This window comes from Atheta coriaria, unplaced genomic scaffold (assembly GCF_025399875.1).
Source record: "Atheta coriaria isolate IRGN ID8LTWV9N9 unplaced genomic scaffold, Caltech_Dcor_3.1 hic_scaffold_6_pilon, whole genome shotgun sequence".
Taxonomy (NCBI): Eukaryota; Metazoa; Arthropoda; class Insecta; order Coleoptera; family Staphylinidae; genus Dalotia; species Dalotia coriaria.
Genome location: NW_027045448.1, coordinates 10,531,037 through 10,549,344, shown reverse-complemented (window position 1 = coordinate 10,549,344; position 18,308 = coordinate 10,531,037). Strand labels below are relative to the sequence as shown.

Sequence of the window (18,308 nt, the reverse complement as noted above, 5' to 3'; positions counted from 1 at the left end):
AGGGACTCCCATTGACCGAAGAGAGGAATGAAGTGAAATTTGGAGACCAGCAACTGTTCTGCTTGACTTAAGACAAGGTTAGTGATGAATTATCAATATTTTAACCCCTTCAATAATATATTTTTATATATATGTACTGTATAAAACCCATTAGAATTTAACATTTAATTATGTTGAGCACTTAAAACATAAATTATTTGATAGAATATGTACAGAACCAGTTTTGGTTTACAATAAAATGTATATAAAAATATAGTATTAGATAAACTCATAACAGCTTCAAATATAATAAAGCATTTTTGTTTTTGACTAAGTTACATAACATTAACTGCATAAACATTCTGCACATTGAATTTTTAAAATTCAAACATGGATGATTCATTTAAATTAATACTTTTCTATCAAGTTTTCATACAAATACTGAATGCTTTCATTAAAGTTATAAAAACTAATTAATTTTCACGAATAATTTCAACAAAAATGATATTTATATACAATCTGGTATACAAATTTCAAGTTCTAGTTGTGAATCTATTATTATTAATATTCGCATATGGCCAAACGCTTGGCACTGTGTTCCCTTGTTGAATACTTTTATGAAAATGCGAGTGCGGTAACGGTAATTTCCCTAAATGGTCATTGAAGTATCGTGATTGTTTAAGTGAAAGAGATATGGCACCTAAAACTATGTAATACAATTCTCTCATGTACGTATCATTCACGCAACGTTCATTTGTGTACGCCGCTGTCATACTTGGATTCCGTAACGGAGATGTTTGTAATTGACTGATCGTTGGGATTAAACACCCACTGTCGGAAACTTTCCACATTTCCAGAGCTGCCATTCGAGGAAACGTGAACGATATCGTCGACGCTGTCAGACTTCTTAGGTGGCACCGGAGGTTTGTTACCGTATGTCGGCAGACCCGACGGTATTCTCGAATTGTTACGAATTGAGGTAACCGTTACGTTTTTGTTTTTATTTGGATATTTAGACGATACCATCTCTAAAATCTCTTTTGTGTCTTGTTCGTTATCAGCGCGAGAATCCCGTCGCTCCGGTGACGTGGGCGGTGTCTTATTCAAAACGGGAATTCGTGATTTAGGGGGACTAGTTTCACTTCTCACGTGCCTGGGCGGACTGTTACTTTTTTCGAAATTCGAACGCAGAATTTCGATCTGCGACATGCGCTTCTCTGGAGGTTTAATTTGACTTTCGTAGCTTGATGTTGTGAATCGCATTTCGGGAAGTTTTTTCAGTTGTTCCTCGACTATTTCATTCACTTTTTGCAGCTCTTTTTCAGGATCAACACACACCACCTCATTTACAGTTGTTACTGTAGTTGTAACAACGTTGTTTGTTGGTGATTCGATGGTCGTCGGTGTGTTGATAGTTTCTGTAATGCTTTGTATGTTAGCTTCAAAGTTGTTGATGTTGCTTTCGAATGTTTTAATATTACTCTCGAATTTTTTAATGTACTGCTCGAAGTCGTTGTCTAGTTTATCATCAATTTTAGGTACTATATCAATTTCAGGAATGTCGTCTATTGCCTCCACTTTCTGTGGAGTAGTCACTTGAATTTCTGTAATGTATGTTAAAGACGAATGTCTATTATCTTCGTTTTCATCCGGTGCCGCAACTTCCAACTTATTAATATCACCGTTTGGTTTCATCTGAATGCCATTTTGTTGTTTGATCTCGATTTTGTTATCATCACTCGTGGCACCTGCATTGGATATTTCCAATGTTAGAGATGTAGGTCCATCAATTGTCACCTCATTGTTAACGTCGTGAATAGCTTCCGCTATCGTTAAGTTCTTAATTAAATCAGGCGTTGTTATACTGACACTTTTGTACATACCCTCCTCTGCCTTGTCATTAACGTTTTCGTATTTATTTTGATGATTTATGGTAATATTACTGACGTTTGTAACATGTACATTTTTCACATTTTTATCATTTTTCGGCATCTCAAGTGAACCAAATGTGTGCCGAGAAACTTTAATGTCGTCTGGAATATTCGTGTCTTCGTGTTTATCTAATTCTGGTATATATTTTGAACTGGCGTTTCGTTCGGCTTGCAAAAAGTCGGATACTTCCAGTAAATTGACTACCGGCGTTTTGTCTTTCTCGTTTACATTCACAATCTTAGGCTCATTAATTTTAATGGGCTCTTGGTCGCTTCTAGTCGATAATGTGTTCGGACTCATGTTAACTTCGATTTTTTCTTTAATAATTGGTTTACTGACCTGCGTAATACTAATCGGAGTGCTTTTGCCGGAAGTGGGAGTAATATCAGTCATTATAGCCGTTTTCATTGATTTCACTTCTTCCTCTGGTTTAATGTCGTTTATAATTTCTATGTGTACTTCCTCACTTTCAGCGTCCTTATTTTGGAACGGCCAAATTACGTTTTTCACTCGTTTTGTAGCTGTTACAATCGGACTGTCGTCAAATTCCTCCACATTTCGAATAATTTCTGGCATCGGTTCATCTTCGATTTTCAAGGATACTTCATTCACATTGGCAGCTGGTTCGATTCCATTGTTTACATTTTCGATAATATGAGAGACTTCCTTTTTAGAAATCTCTACTTCTTTAATATGTTTGTCTTGCTCGTTTATGATGTCCATGGTTTCTTGTTTGATTTCATTTATTTTATTTACAAGCGCATCAAATTCAGGTGATTTGGCACCGAAATTGAAATTTTTATTGAAATTTTCATTTGATATTTTGAATTCTTCTTCACTGCTATTCTGAGGCGTACTTTCATTGCTGCCCTGCTTGTCCAAACTCAAAATGGCGTCTTCTAAATTACCCCATTCGGTTGACTTCTTGAGTCGGCTGCGTTGGAATGTGTTAAGCCCATCCAAAATTAAGGAAAGACGTGGTTCTTTGTTAACCAAAGAACTACCATACAGACTTTCATCGGAGGATGTTTTCGATTCAAAATCATCGATCTTTCCTGCTTTGCGTTTCTTAGCAGCCATGACAGGCATTCCTGTGTCTGTAATATCCAAACTTTGCGCACGCTCAAGGGTACCGGTACTTGTTTTTCTCGTCTTTTGAATTTTAGACAAATCTCCGGTACTTGCAGTTTTGCGATTTTGTTTCTCATCGCTTTCTTCACTTTGATGAATCGTTATATCACTCGCGTTTAACTCGATCGTGTTCACCGAAGATTGATTGTCTGTCTCAACGTCCGAATCAGAGTTGTAACCCTTCAAATCGCCTTTTAATGCGTCTGTTTTATTTTCTTGGTTTGCTTCTGGGGGCGCCGGCGCTTTACCTTTCTTCTTGTTGGGGCTCTTCAACTCTTCTTCCTCCATTGACTTGCGATTCTTTCTAGCAGCAACAGCAGCATTCATCATGGTGCTGGGAATTTCCAGCGGAATATTATTCTCGTCCCGTTTTATACCTGAATTGTGGCGTTGAAAAACGTCTTCCTCTGGTTTAATTTCAATCTCTTGTTTTTGCTGCGCTTGCTGCTGCAGTTGTAATTTCTCCCGCTTTTTTACTGGTGGTGCCTGTTGTTGTCGCTGCTGTCGATTTTCATTTTCGTATTGCAGTTGATCCTTCTTTTTGCTCTTGTCGACTTCATCGATGCTCATTATCGGCGCAACCAGCTCGTTTTCGTGATTGATGTTATTCACGTTCTGCGTCTCTGCTGATTTAGTGGGACTCTCCAACGGCGGAAGTACTTGAATTCCAAACTTGTGCACTTTATTCTCAGTGTTTTGCACTTCCGTTTCAATTTTCCGCGGCACCTTTGGGCGTAAATGCTCTTTGTATTCGATGTGATGCTGATCGACTTTTGTCTTTTGCGTGGTTTTCATCACGGGTTTGGGCGATTTCGATCTGCTACGCTCCAAAGTGGGCACCATGCTGTTGTGATTCTTTTGGAGACTAGAATAATTCGAACCAAAGTCGCTCGAATCGTCAAACAATCGTTTCTTTGCTGATTTCTCCATCTACGGCGCAGAAATATACGCTTAATAAGGCGATTATGTGCGGATTACAAGAAACCTACCTGATTGAGTTCCATATTACTCGAGCTGCGATAGATTGGATGTAGCGGTCGTCCAACTTGCCCGGAATAATTAAACGCCTTTCCATTTTTGGCCGAGACGATGATTTCGTAGGGGCTTGCGTAACTGAGGATCGCCAGCGCATCTTCGTACACCATATGCTCGAAGCTGATGGTGACGCTTTGAATGCGATCGCCGGCGTTCAACTTCTTTGATTCTGAGGCGGGCCCGCGATGGAGTATGTCCTTAATGAATATTCCATCTTTCATGTTGCCGCAAATATTGAAACCGAGGCCCGTGAAGTCATGGCTTCGTAGGGAAACATGCTTCACTTGATGCTAGAAACCGTAAAAAAAGCAAAACAATGTAATCATAAATTCACATTTCAACGTCTAGCTTCCTACCTCCAACTCGGAATCATCTAGCGTACGTTTCTTTTCGTTCTTCGCTGTGAGAACACCCAGAGGTGACCATTGATTCCACTTGGTCTTGAGATTCGTTTCAAGTTTTGCGCCGGACTTTTCGGCCGACTTCCCAACCGGTGACAAACCTGCATCTGGGTGTTAATAATACAATCATGATTATAATGCAATATTTAACATATTTAAATGAGTTTGTCATGGAATTGTTAATGCTGATATGTAAATTTGATTCCGTTCCATCATGCCGAAACGTGTCGCCATGCAGGCACAAAGAAAAAGAATTTCTCCAACGTTATGAATGAAAATGAATATTTCATGGTGTCGCAGAGCGGCGAATTGTCCAAAATAATATATTTCGAATTTACAGTTAGGTGTCGTAATCAACCGCATTAATAAAATATTCATATTGATGTTGTAAACACGATTTTTATGTTGGCGTAGAAATTGTGTTTATGACCGAGTTTAATGTCAAGGTTAGTAGGTATCAAATTTTACCTCGGAATCCCGGATTATCGAACGCATATTCTCCTTTGCCTTTTTCGGGATCGGTTTCCAGTATTAGATGTTGACCTGCAACGACACAAATTAAATATAATAATCGGGTATCATGTTTTCAATTAAAATAATTCAGGATGAAAAAGATGCGCTGTACACATAATCAAGTATACTATTTATGAGACTGTTTAACATCACGCAAAGTCATTAAATAATGCATTTTCTACGGTACCTCTTATAACTCCTCATTAATTATTAAGTGTACATTAGTCATTAAGAAGAGCCGGAGAATAATGTACCAATAACATAAGCGCAGCATCATGCATAAGCTCAACTTGAGGTCTGGTTGAATTAATTGAAGATCTGCGAAGCGCATCATGCTCTCACGCATTAAAGGTATAATATTACACGATGTGCCTTGATATTATTATACTTGACTAGTTGTTAGACTAACCTTGACTAATTACGTATTAGATTTTACTCTTAAATAGATCTTCAAACACATCGATTTATAAACAAAAACAACATTATGAAACCTCGGAATATTTTACGTAAACATATACACAATATGAAATCAGGAAATGTTAGACATTATGAGTATCAATATTAAATAGACATACAGAATTCTATCCTATTATGCATATATATTATTTTTGCATAACGCTTTGAGTAATATTTATTTTATAATAATGAACTATTTTGTAAAATTTGAATTTGAATTGAATTTATATAAATAATAAATTTTACTCGCGACTAAAAATAATATTTGTTGATAAAAAAATGGAATTCGGAACAGTTTAAAGTAAACTATAAATATGTGAGCAATTTTATCTTTCAGATAAATATTTAACATTGACAAAAATTTAAAGCATTGTCAAAAATATGTGTTTGGAATTGAAAAAAAAACTAAACTAATGTTTGAATTTCATTTAACTTCTTGATAATTTTAAATTAAAACTTCGCGAGTTGCTCGAATAAAAGAACTTTTTCCCAGACTAAATATTAGTACAATTAAAATTATTATCAAACTGAATTGAAACTCTAGTCATTTCTTCAAAGATAATAAATAAACTTCCTTGGATTTCGTCAGTAAAACGATACTGGGAACGTCAATGTGCAACACACTCCGGCGGGTTTGGTTGCTATAACCCGAGGCAATTAACATTCCATTACTAATTCTTGGGCTCTTGGGAGCCCGAACGCGTGGAAGGTGCTCAAGAGTCGTCCGGCCTGCGCGTATGTAAAGCGTAAACGTACGCATAATACGCAAAGTTCCATCGAGACGATTACCATTTTATTTATACTACAGAATACAAGCGGTGCGCGCAAACCCGAAGCTTGATCGCGGCGAACTTTTTCACAGCTCGACACAATCAAGACGAAGATCGAGGATCAAAGTTGCCTGAATTCGCTTCTAGGCGAGGGAAGCGCGATGAAAGTTATTCGCACGACGTGCGTTGAATCCTCATACACAGATACACACACCTGCACGCGTCATTAAACCTGAAGGAGCGTTGAATAAAAATTCACTATTGCATGATTTCAGGCGCTGCAAGAGGCCAAGCGACAAATATCCCAACTTGAATATTACGAGAGAATGCATCGCCGCTTGAGACTTAAGATAACGGTCCATTATAAAATTTTATCCTCATGTGTACACCAGTGTGTATGAAAGGTGTGCATTGTGTCGTTAAATTATCCCTTATTATCAGTGTTCGTGAGCAAACACACTTGATACTTTACTTTTCACACAAGACGTCAGGTTGGCAAATGAACACTGAATTGTTTGCCTTTGTCATGTTAAATGAGCAATATTTATATTATACCTACTTTAATTTATTAGTGATCATCAATAATAATCTTGGAGATATGCACAAATACAATCCGCAAACAAATAACGTATATATAAAAAAGTAATATTTATTGCTTTATTATTGCTCAGTGGAATTTTCTACGAAGACATCCCCACAAAAGACTTGTTTATATTTGCTTGGTTTTTTTATGTGCTCGTAACTCAAACGAATCAAACATATTTATTTATGTGCAATTTAAACAGTGTTTTGTTTAGTAAACTGTAAACGAATAGACATACTTCGCGAAATGTAATTTACACTGTGGGTTAATGATTATTGCGGTGGCCGGTAACGCGGTTACAAAATTAAATTACAAACATTCTATGAGAAGTCCGGCCGTCGGATATTACCGGTAATGTGTTTATTATTTATCAATGAAACTTTCTAAATGTTTATTTATGTTTGCACAACTTCATTAACATAGCGATCATTAGTGCGAACGCTGAGTATTTATTTGTTGGAGTTATTAATAAGTAAATTACTCCAAAAAGGAAACAATTATATATTTTTAAATATATCGCGCACCGGATGGCAGCACTGAAGTCGCAGCTAAGTAAAAATTTATACCTGCGCACTCTTCTTATCATCTGTGGCGCGTCTTCTACTATCTGTCAGTAACCTATGTGCCGAGTGTGGTGTTGTGTAGTTGTCGTTAATTTCACGCTAAAAATGGTGAGTTATATTGTTTTTCTTATTAATTGTTATACAATGTCGGTAAGAATTAGTATATACCTCACAATTAAGTCACCCTCGAATATAAATGTACCTAGAGAATTGTAAATGACGCATAGAGGAAATGAAAAATATATTCATGTTCACATGTTTATTTACATGTCGTAAGTAAGGTGTGTTTGGGATTTTTTAATTGCCAAGCTTAACTTTGACTCGCGGGACAAGCGAGACAACAGACAAATATTACCCGCTGCGCGTTCGCACCGAAAGCAACAGCGAACAGGCATATTTAGCATAGTAGAAATTACTCGAACGAGGTCAAGTCGCGAGAGTCAAATATGAAAATCCACCGCAATGCACAAGCACAAGAGTCGCGTTGCGATAGATAGCGCATTGCGGCGAGTTCATGCAGCCAGCCGTGTATGAATGTGTGTGTATTGGTCGCATGCTCATAGCATTCGGCGTCATAATATTCATAATCGCTGCACGGTTAAACGCGCGTGGAAATATTGGAATTAGATAGACTTCGATAGATATACCTGGCTGGCTGCGTCTCGACACATGTACATTGTCGGCTGTTTTCGAGGCGAGGTTGAGAGATTTGCGAGTTATGGTTTTATGAGCACGACTAATGAAATAAATCAATTTAGAATTTTATTGTGAATAGCAAGAATACATTTGGGGTTTTTAGGCACAAGTCGTGACTTGAAAGAGATTTCATTTGCAAATTTATTGCATTTTTATTGCCGGTTATTGTCAAAATAAAATGGAAGCGCGTTTAATTGTGCACTTAACGTGACACCTGTCAATAGAATTTCTCTTGATACATCGACACAGTTTTCAGTTCTCATGTTTGGACGTTTGACACAAATTGTTGAGAGTTGTATTTTACTTTACGAGCGATAAGATTTTTTCCTGCATTTTTACTTGAAAATTTCCATGTTTAAATAGCACAACGCATTTAAGTTCGAATTTTATTTACAAATATTTTTTAACTTTCAATACAGAAATAAGAATCTATTTTGCATTCACTTATTTAATTTGCCGTAAATAAATCATTTTTTACTTTTCCTAAATAATAAATCATATCTATGATGTATTACATCTTGTTATCCGTATATTTATTGCTTGTAGAAATTTGGCGCGTTCAGCAAAGATTTTCTATACTCGTGTAAACTGATCTTGTTAAAATTATATCAATTACGAATTGGCCGTAGTGATATGATGAATGTTCGACCGCAATATAATTGAATAATTGGATGAAACGTTATTCCATTACGTGCGCCGCACCGTACATCACACCGCAAAACGTTGGAATATCAAAGGATGTGTTTGTGTAACCGGAACAAATTCCGAATATTTAGCAGAGCGTAATACACGATTCACAATTACCATTCGCGCAGAATCATAATATTTCGCAGCCACCGGCCGACAAACGCGGCTATCCGCCCAGGCATCAATGCACGGCCAATGTAGGAGACTTTTTGTTATGCTACGTTTTTGAAATCATTGGAATAGCGCTGCAATTGCAACGTTTCATTCGTGCTGAAAATAATACAAAACTACATTTGTGCATGTTGGAATTTAAGAGAGCAAATATCTATAATGGAATTTTCATATTTTTAGAATGACCAATACAATTGAATAGAAAGATCTTGGGATAAAATGAAAAAAACATTTTTATCAATCACGTTGTCTCTCTTGTGCGATAAACAACACAACTAGCTCTCTACATTTCGATTTACATTTATTCATGCGTTAAAAAACAAGCGCTGATTTATTTCAGGATTAATTGGAAATGCGTAGTTTCTTGATTTATCGGTGATTAAAAATATCAGCAAAAGTATAATTATGGCAGATTTTCTCATCGCTGCATTAAACATTCCTTTCATCGCTTCGACAAATTGCTACCAAACACAATCTTTGATTATCTTCAAACACCATAGAGTTTAATTAGCATTTCCAGATCATTCTTTACTTCATGGTTGGATATTAATTAACTGCAACAGTTAACGTAATTAAAGAAAAGCGGTATTTCAACTACCTACATGTATAAAAATGTTAAAGCCAATACTCGAGTATAACGACGTAGTCTAGCTGCACTATGACAATGAGGAATGTGGAAACCCCGACTTACTGCGCAGCAAGTGCACATGTATCGAATTATTTATCGATATGCGCATTTTCAGTGCATTCAGCAATGCTAATAAAACACGTGATTGATTAATACAAATTCTATGCAGTTTTGTAATTTTATTACGGCAATCACCTACATACAGAACGCATTTAGTTGATAACTAATGGTGTCAAACATTAGATAGGTTTTAAAATACCGACTTTTTCCAAAGGTGAAATCATAGAGTACGTACACATGTTATATCTACAACCAGCACAAATGTTTTAAGGACAAAGCCACTATGTTTCCGGTTGGAAATGTATGCCACAAATCGAATTTGATAACGTATATATTACCTACATGTTGCATCATAGCTAATATACTCGCAGACTTATTTTAAACATTTGACAGCAATAAAACGTTATTTCCGGCTGCGTTTATGCAATAACTTAATTTAAAGTGTAAAGCGTAAGTCACTTAAATGCTCGTAATGGAAATGGTTTTATGCATCCTGTTCCTTCCATAATTGCATTGTCCGCTCGTAGACGAGGAAGGATATCACGTTCCTTCATACAAACGTGCATAGAACTTGTCGGGATTCGTAGTGGTAAACATAACTTATTTGCATTTACACAATATGACAAAAAAGGAATAAGTACAGTTCGCCGTTTTGTCGCATTGAGTATGGTCGGCGTCCGTTGAACATGCGCGTGATGAATTAGTTTACTGATTAAAACGATTGCTGCTGTGACGGTCGCCTTGATTATATTATTGAACATATTCATCGGCTAATCAACAATCTGTTCACTGTTACATAACGTTACAAAACGTATGACGTGACTGGTGAATTTAATTAAGCGGTCAACGGTTGAATATTGTGCGTACGTGTGAATAATGCCGTCAAAACTAGCAGAACGTCTCTGACCACTTAATGATTCATTCCAAAAAATATATAAATGATTAATTACATGTGTAAAAATTCAAGTGAAGTATCCGTTCCGCTATTGTGAGCTGAAATGAAACTGTGAATGGGAAAAATGTCATTAACGCAATTAATTCGCCCATTGTTAAAACTGCCTTTCCACACTTAGCTGCATTAGTACCTAATCTCGGCATCATCTAATAACTAGGTGACTTGCTTTCAAAATGAAACTAGACGTTACAAGTAGCAAATGAATTAAAAACGCTTAACGTCGACGCGCCGCATCTGTCAACTTTTTTCATTCATCGATGTGTTGAATGCAGTTTCTTTTCAATTGCTTTATACTATCACACATGAGATCATGCGCCGCCAACTCGTACCACATTACAAGTGCGCCATTGAGATCGCCATTCAGCGGTGAAAAACTTGATGGAAACAAGGAGGCGAAGAACAAACACGCGGTGGCACTTGTTTCGCTTGCGTGTTACATGCGTGTGCATTTGATGAGAGGTTAATATGGAGAATGGCAAAGCTCGGTGAGCACGGTTTGCACTCTAGATTCACAAAAGTGGCAGAAAAAAAGAGTGGACTTATAAGTACCACGACGACGACTTGTTCAGCGAACGGGGTATCTTTTCCGAGCATTCGGTTTCCATGTTTGGCATCGGAATGGATTAAACGGTACGTTAAGTTCTGCTTCACTTAACTACAGGTAGTTACAATATTTACTTAAATATTGCCGTAACTTTTACTTCAATTATTTCAATTATATCTAACTTGAATGCGAACTTGAAGTAATTTTTTTGTGAGATTTTTATTCAGGTTTACAAATTTCTTTACCTCAAAAAAAACATTAAATTCTTTTTGTGGTTGAAATTAAGTCGAAGTTAGCCTCAAAACAAAAAGTTCAAGTTTAATCATTTTCGAAAGATCATCGAACAGTATCGACAGTCCATGTCCATCGCAGCCACATATTATATGTTGTTCTGCTACGAGCGCCTTAAACTCTAAAGTATCTCTGCCCATCTAGAATCAGAATAACCTGTTGTCTTGTTTGTAGTTTGTCTATATACTTTATAGGTAATTCATGCATGTAAGTACATATGGACGTTCCACTGCCTTACTTTTGACTGGTTTTTGTAATTACGGACGGCTCGCCAACCGAAGAAGCGCCGTTTTTCGTCGTGTTCGAAACGAAAGCAGCCGCCGAAGAAACCTTCGGTGAATGTGCGAACGGATGATAATCGTGCGTCTCGTGCATGCTGGGCTGACTTATCGTAATCGATAAATAAACAATCTGTGCTCTCGATTATAACGATGGCGCGGCGCGAAAAGAGCAAGTGACCGCGGCGCGTAAAAACGAATTCAAATGAGTGAGAATGTGAAACTGTCGAAAAGTAGAGGAAGTTAGAAGTTATGCAAATGTATAATAAAACAGCTCATTTATCTTCAACTTCAAAATTAAAGCCTAATGGTAACGAGCTCAGAGGCCATTAACGCGTTAGATTTGCTCTTTCACTGGACTCTAGATTCGTGCGACTTGAATTTTAATTTGATGGTGGTTTCGTTTATAATTAAGATGTTTTGATAATTTTGTCTAAAGATCTAAACTTAAACTGATTTCATTCAAACGTAGATTCTTTAGAATTTTATTTTTTTAATACACCTGAGAAGATGTGTGGTTAAAAGGTGTGAGGTCATCGTTTAATTCATAAAGTCAATTTACATTTATTCTATGACTGCCTATCAATTGGCTATTATGCAAATAATACTTAGAAAACAACGCTTTTGTATTTACTCCCGCCACGCATAGCAATAATAAGTAAGCGTCAACGAAACAATAACGTGACTGTTTTATAAAATGCATCAAATAATTCATGAATTTTAGATGCCACATCAGAGCATCCAAAACGCAATTGAATGAAACCCAAGAAAAGATATAATATTCATGATTGTGTTACGAATTTGGTGTGTGGATAGGTCACATTTTCATCGCGTGTGTTTTAAACGTATTCAATGTGGCAAACAACGATGAAACCACACGCAGACGGTGACCATATTTGTTTAACAAATGACTAATTCAAATACTTTTGGAAAATCAACCTACGCGATGTGCTCAAACTTGAAACGCGTACGACCAATCTATCCAACTAAAGATAGAACATTTGAACCGATTCATAATTTAGTAGGTCTTTTGGGCTATTATGTTTTCGACCACTCACCTTTTCTTGCTTTCCAATACTTGCTGTACAGGAAGAAGACCAATCCGGCGAGGAGGAATCCCAAGATCAGCGTCAATACGACGCTGAGCGCGATGGATCCGGCGCCATAGCAGCTGCCATCAGCTTCTTGTCCTTGTGCCACGTGCGCGAAGCATAACAGACACAAGAGCTGCAGTGATGTCGTATACATGAGTACTAATCGTTGCCGGAAATTCCGTAAATCGCAAGATCTTCTACTCCGATTGGCGACGTTCCTATTTTATGCGTGATGATGATTACCTCCGCATCCTTGGTAGAGCGGTGATATTTCTGCCCAAAGGTAAGTGACAATTTTAATTTTCTATGGACACAGAGAACGAAATTATGTAATTAAGTTGAATGTTTATTTTAAATTAAGGTGGGAGACATATAAAATATAAATACACGTTATAATGTAAATGAGTCAGACTAAAATGCAATACTAGTAATAATTCAACATTTGTGGCGACTGAAGTCAAGGTTAAACTTATTTTTAGTCGGGTGTCCTAGCATTTGATGATCAATAATTTGTGTTCTGTTTGATCGATTCGTTACGTACATTTCGAATTACTGTTATGTTTGTTGCATTTTGATATGAGTCAAGATGGACATCAGATAGTGAATACTAAATAATAAATCAGAATGAATTGTCAAATCGCAGATGGATGGAATACTATGGCATTTAAATGATTTGTAAATTTGACAGTAGGTCACAAGTAATTTGAAGATTTGGCTGCGTGATTGTTCATTACACGTACGATTAAAGCATTTGGCAATTCCGCAACAATTCATTTCTCGTAAAGAAAATAATAAATTGTGCAATCTCACGCTATTTTATTTATTGCAACAGTTGTGAAGTATGCGATGTTTAATAAAAATGACGAAGAATATTTGTACTTATCCGAAAAAAAAACAACTTAAAAACGAAGATTTATAGTAAAATATAATCTGACTAGATGACATGGAGAAATTCGTGTAAAATATTTAAAAATGCATGTGAAAAGTATGTCAGTGTTGGATGGACTTTATTAAACTCATATTTCTTTTCAATTGCATTTTAAAATACACAAGCGTTTGTTTATTCAACAGGCTAGAATCTATAATAGAGTTTTTCATCAATTATGAAGAACACTTTCTATTTATTGAGCATAAATGACATGCAATAATAACCGTCGTTGGAAATGTTTGGAATACGTTTTAAATATATCCATACATAGTTGATGCGTGCAAATCCCGCTCACTTATCGATAGATTAGATTCATTTTGCCGTGCAATTGAAGACATGCACTCAATTAGCAAGTACGCTTGTCGCTTTCATTGGAAAATAATCGCGTCGCGAGTCATGCGCTAAGTACACGCGTTCGTGCATAAAAAGAGCACGTTCAGCGTTCGCTGTTTGCTTTAGTTTCATTGCTCAAACAGATTCATTTTAGGTCATACCGACAAACGGATTGAAAACAGCATGCGCACCTTGCTAGATAATTATCACCACACCATTTCAACAAACATTTATAATCTTTTTTTCGTCCAGCTCTTTTTTAAGCTTTTTTGTTGAAAATATCATGAAAATGATGTCGTCTGGAATTAATTAAGCAATTATATATTGCGAGACTTATAATTTGCATGTGGTGATAAATTTATTATGCTGATTAAAAATGGAAAATGCGTAACGAGCGACAAGTTATTGCATATTTCACAATAATCGGAATTTCAACGAATGCAAATGATTTTAATTTAATAATATTCATTCAGAGAAAGTGTAAATAAGTATAGTCTATAAAAATAATTGTTCCAATGAAAATTATTTAGTTTACATGCAATAAATGACATTCATATCAAATATTAAAATTTAAATTTCACTAGAAAGTTTTATATTAATTATAAATATAAAATTATATTATATAAAATTAATTATAAAATGAGTTTTCGTGTAAAGACGTATTTTCTTAATGTTGCGCGTACAAAAACTAAATTTTAATCATTAGTTGGATTGTGCAATGTCCGTTTTATGGGACTTTTAATTGGAATCTATTAATAAATAATTATTAATTTTTTATAACTTTCAAATTCAACTTGTTAATATTTAAAGAAGCCTCAAACCTGCACTACTAGGATCAATTTGATGTTGGAATTATTGTGGTTGGTTAATGTATTCACGTTAAAGTTAAACTATAAAATGCTTCCAAGTAATGGATAGCTTTCGTGATCATGCGGATGGCATTAAATGTATTAACTATTAATGTATACCAGCGTTTTAAATTTTTAATGCTCACGAATCATTATTTCGTAGTTTTTTCAAATTAATTCCAATCGTTTATATCGTACATATTGCACGCCCGAACTGAGCAGCCGAGGAGCGTAAACTCTTTCTAATGAACGTTAAAACTCGTATTAAAAACAACATATAATTTAAAATTTTCACGGTTGTGCAAGTTGTAAAACTGACGAAATTACAAACTCGTTTATTAATATTTTAATTATATTTCATTTCATTTAATATGCATTTAAATTAAAGACTAAACGAATGTTTATCCGTGTATGTATTCAAGTACAGGTTTATTTTAAATATTGAATATTATTGCGATTTTGGAATAAATCAATTTACAACTGGAATTTCTCAAGAAAATATCGAAATGCTAATGTGTCAAGACATGTTTGCTTACGTCGCAACTACTGTCGCGCAAAATATTTATCGCAGTGTTTAGCAGTTCCATACTTGGATGTTCTAATATGCGCAATGCGACATAAACCCAAATAGAGCGATAATAATGCCTATTAACGACTTCACATTAACGTATGGTCTCTTTAAACTTTTATATAAACACACAATTTCACTATTTTCCGCGCAGTAAATTTAATTTCAAGATGGGTAAAATTTTCACCTAACCGCACAGAAACCTTTCTATTTTAAAATTACCAAAAGCCATTGCATGCTAATTAAATAGTTGTTAGTAAGTACTAAATGTTGATCAAAAGCAGGTGCATGCCCACAGGTAAAAATTTCTTTTACCTTCTGCGCTGCAGTATAATTCAACCTTAAAAAAAGATTTTCTATGACAATCTTGACATACCACTAACTAAATCTAGGCAAGAGATATTTCTCAAAGACAATAATACTCCATTCATCAACTGGATACTCGATACTCACTTCTTGTAAGTAGCACAAACGTAAATCCGAACTTAGTTGGTGTTGCATGTAAATGCATTAAATACATTCATCTATCAAATTACAAATACCTACATCCACTTTAACATAGCACACATTCGTTAATTGAACCTTCGCCGATTGGCAGATTTTAAAATGACGACTTTGAAACAATGTTATGTTTGCGAAAGATTTAGTCGTGAACAAAATAGCGAACGAAGTAAACAAACATAACATACTTATTAATCTAGAAACGTGCACAGCGCGCTTACCAACTCCGCAAGTAAAACGAAAGTCCGCCCTTGAAAATTAAGACATGATCGGAATGTTAAGTAAATATTAGACTTCAGACTTCAGTAGGTTTCGACGTCAATGACGAGAACGCGCATACCTCTTGCAACCATACCATATCATCATCAAGAGAGAGAAAATGAACGATTACACTTGGTAGGTACCGAGTTAGAAGTTATAAGTTGGGTTTACTTGCGCATTAAAGTCTGATACTTGATGAGACATCGCGACGCGACTGAAATATGTACCTACTGCATTGGTATCGCATGACAATTTTACGAATTCCAGAAATGCTTTCACACTTAGATTCTGAATGCTGCCAGCCGCACGTATCGCATGGCGCATTAGCTATGGGACAATGCGTTTTGAAGTAAAGAGTAAGGACACCTGAAGCCAGCTTTAAATTGTTTCAAGCAAGTTATACTTGTCGTTAAATGTTATTTAATGGTTGATAAGTGTGAAATGCACCCGAGCGCGAAAACATTGTTTGTTGGTGAGTCGCTTGTCGCTTTTTGCATGTTGCGCTTGATAGTCAAGGACATCTATCAAACGATTTGTTCCACGCCAACCAAGTTAGCATAGTTAAGTAGTGGTAATTACAACGCAAAAATGCGTGTGGGCTGCCAACATTTGAGCATCGATTACATTAAATTTGAAGATGATCGTGGCTTGGTATGACATTATATGACAGCAAAATTATGGTTGTAAAAGTTAATGAGTGCTTAATTTGATATAATTGTGTGTTGCAACTAATTTGTAACTCATGGAAACATCAACTCACGTTATCGCGGTGAATTTCGCGTGTAATAGTATCCAAACGATTTGATGGTAATCCTTCGGGGTAGGTTCACAAGTCACTAGCTACTCATCAACCAACAAAGTTAGACAAGTATATTGTCTTAGATAATATTCAATAAGCTATTGTTTATGATTAGACATTTAAAAAGTTGAAAACTCGCGCTGTTCAGACCACCACGCGATACGAAACTCACGACCGCGGCGAAACGAATAAGAAATGGAAACGCGCGAGGTCTGAGTGCGACTGCGACCGGGACCGGCGCGCACCGTCGTCGTGCCACTCTTGGAGAGCACAGGTATCCACGTATGCGCCGCATACCTGGTGTTATGTATTACGCCTATATACGGCTGCTCGCATAGCTGTGTGCCGCTGTGCCACTCGGTACACCAGGTAAATAAACGAGGATTGTTGTGTGTGTGCGCCGGGCGCACAGGTGAACAGGTTCTGCGCTCGCGGTGACTGACTGTGATTTGCCAACCGACCCAGTCGGGCCCAGCAGCTAAAATCCTGGCAGAAACTCGTTGTCCGAGCAGGTCGACGCAGGTGTATGATACAGCGTCGTGGGCATCGTGAGCATCGGGTTGATGTGCGCCCATCGTGTGGTATTGTTCAGTGTGGCGGACACGAGAGGAAATCCTCTTGGCGATGGGTGTATCAATTTCGAATCCGGTGTCAGGAGATAATGTCAATCAAGTTCAAGAATAAGAAGTATCAAATCAACTGCAAGCCTTTGGTTACGACAAATATTTCACAGTTGTGTGATTTTTAAAAAGTTTTGAATTGGAATTTTGAATTTAAGTAGAAGCGATTTTCTGATCAGAGCCTTATACTTAGCATATTGCTGGAATTATTTAACATATATGGTTTATAGCAGAGGAAGAAGGATATTTCCTAAAGTATTACTATAATGAGTTTTATCCTCACAAACTTTACTTCTACATACTTTAACAGATTTAAAGCGTATAACCTCCACCAATTTGCGTGTTTCCGATCACTGGTGTTTATGTTCATTGCCCAGAGGTATGCGCAAAATAATTTTTTTATTTAATTATAATCTACAAATAATAATTATTAAATCGAAACAAACGTTTAACGCTAAAGTTACATTAAAACATATTTATTATGCAGTGTCCTCGTGCCACTGCATATTGGAAATGTTATTTGTTCGTTGCTCATTGATTCAATTGAGAACAAAGTAATAAAATTTAAATGTGAGTACACATGTTTATTCACAACACGGTTACGTTACGCATTTCTTCTTGACGGTTGGTGTTTCGGATGTGGATCGTGGATGTTGGATGCCGATGTCGATTATGCGCCGTGC

General features: G+C 36.4%; 1 protein-coding gene and 2 long non-coding RNA genes across 3 annotated transcripts; 1 reads left to right on the top strand and 2 right to left on the bottom strand.

Annotated features, from left to right (window-relative positions):
- Nucleotides 1-98: 98 nt before the first annotated feature.
- Nucleotides 99-12,921, bottom strand: LOC135794567 (putative mediator of RNA polymerase II transcription subunit 26). Its single transcript, XM_065305885.1, has 5 exons — nt 12,732-12,921; nt 4,947-5,021; nt 4,434-4,585; nt 4,032-4,367; nt 99-3,972 (listed from the first exon to the last, which is right to left on the bottom strand). Exons 1-5 carry the CDS (start codon nt 12,919-12,921, stop codon nt 730-732), a joined length of 3,996 nt encoding a protein of 1,331 aa, XP_065161957.1. The 3' UTR covers nt 99-729.
- Nucleotides 6,914-12,893, top strand: LOC135794582 (uncharacterized). Its single transcript, XR_010548916.1, has 3 exons — nt 6,914-7,151; nt 7,224-7,471; nt 12,763-12,893. It is a non-coding gene; the product is annotated as an uncharacterized lncRNA (long non-coding RNA).
- On the bottom strand, nt 9,149-9,706 carry LOC135794173 (uncharacterized). Its single transcript, XR_010548821.1, has 2 exons — nt 9,520-9,706; nt 9,149-9,471 (listed from the first exon to the last, which is right to left on the bottom strand). It is a non-coding gene; the product is annotated as an uncharacterized lncRNA (long non-coding RNA).
- Nucleotides 12,922-18,308: the final 5,387 nt, after the last annotated feature.

Bases quoted from the DNA above. Each gene is read 5' to 3' on its own strand.
- LOC135794567 (XM_065305885.1), bottom strand. From the start codon at position 12,921: ATGTATACGACATCACTGCAGCTCTTGTGTCTGTTATGCTTCGCGCAC. The intron at 5,022-12,731 runs GTGAGTGGTCGA...GTGTCGTTGCAG, and splicing joins GTATTGGAAAGCAAGAAAAG to GTCAACATCTAATACTGGAA. The intron at 3,973-4,031 runs GTAGGTTTCTTG...TCTGCGCCGTAG, and splicing joins GTAATATGGAACTCAATCAG to ATGGAGAAATCAGCAAAGAA.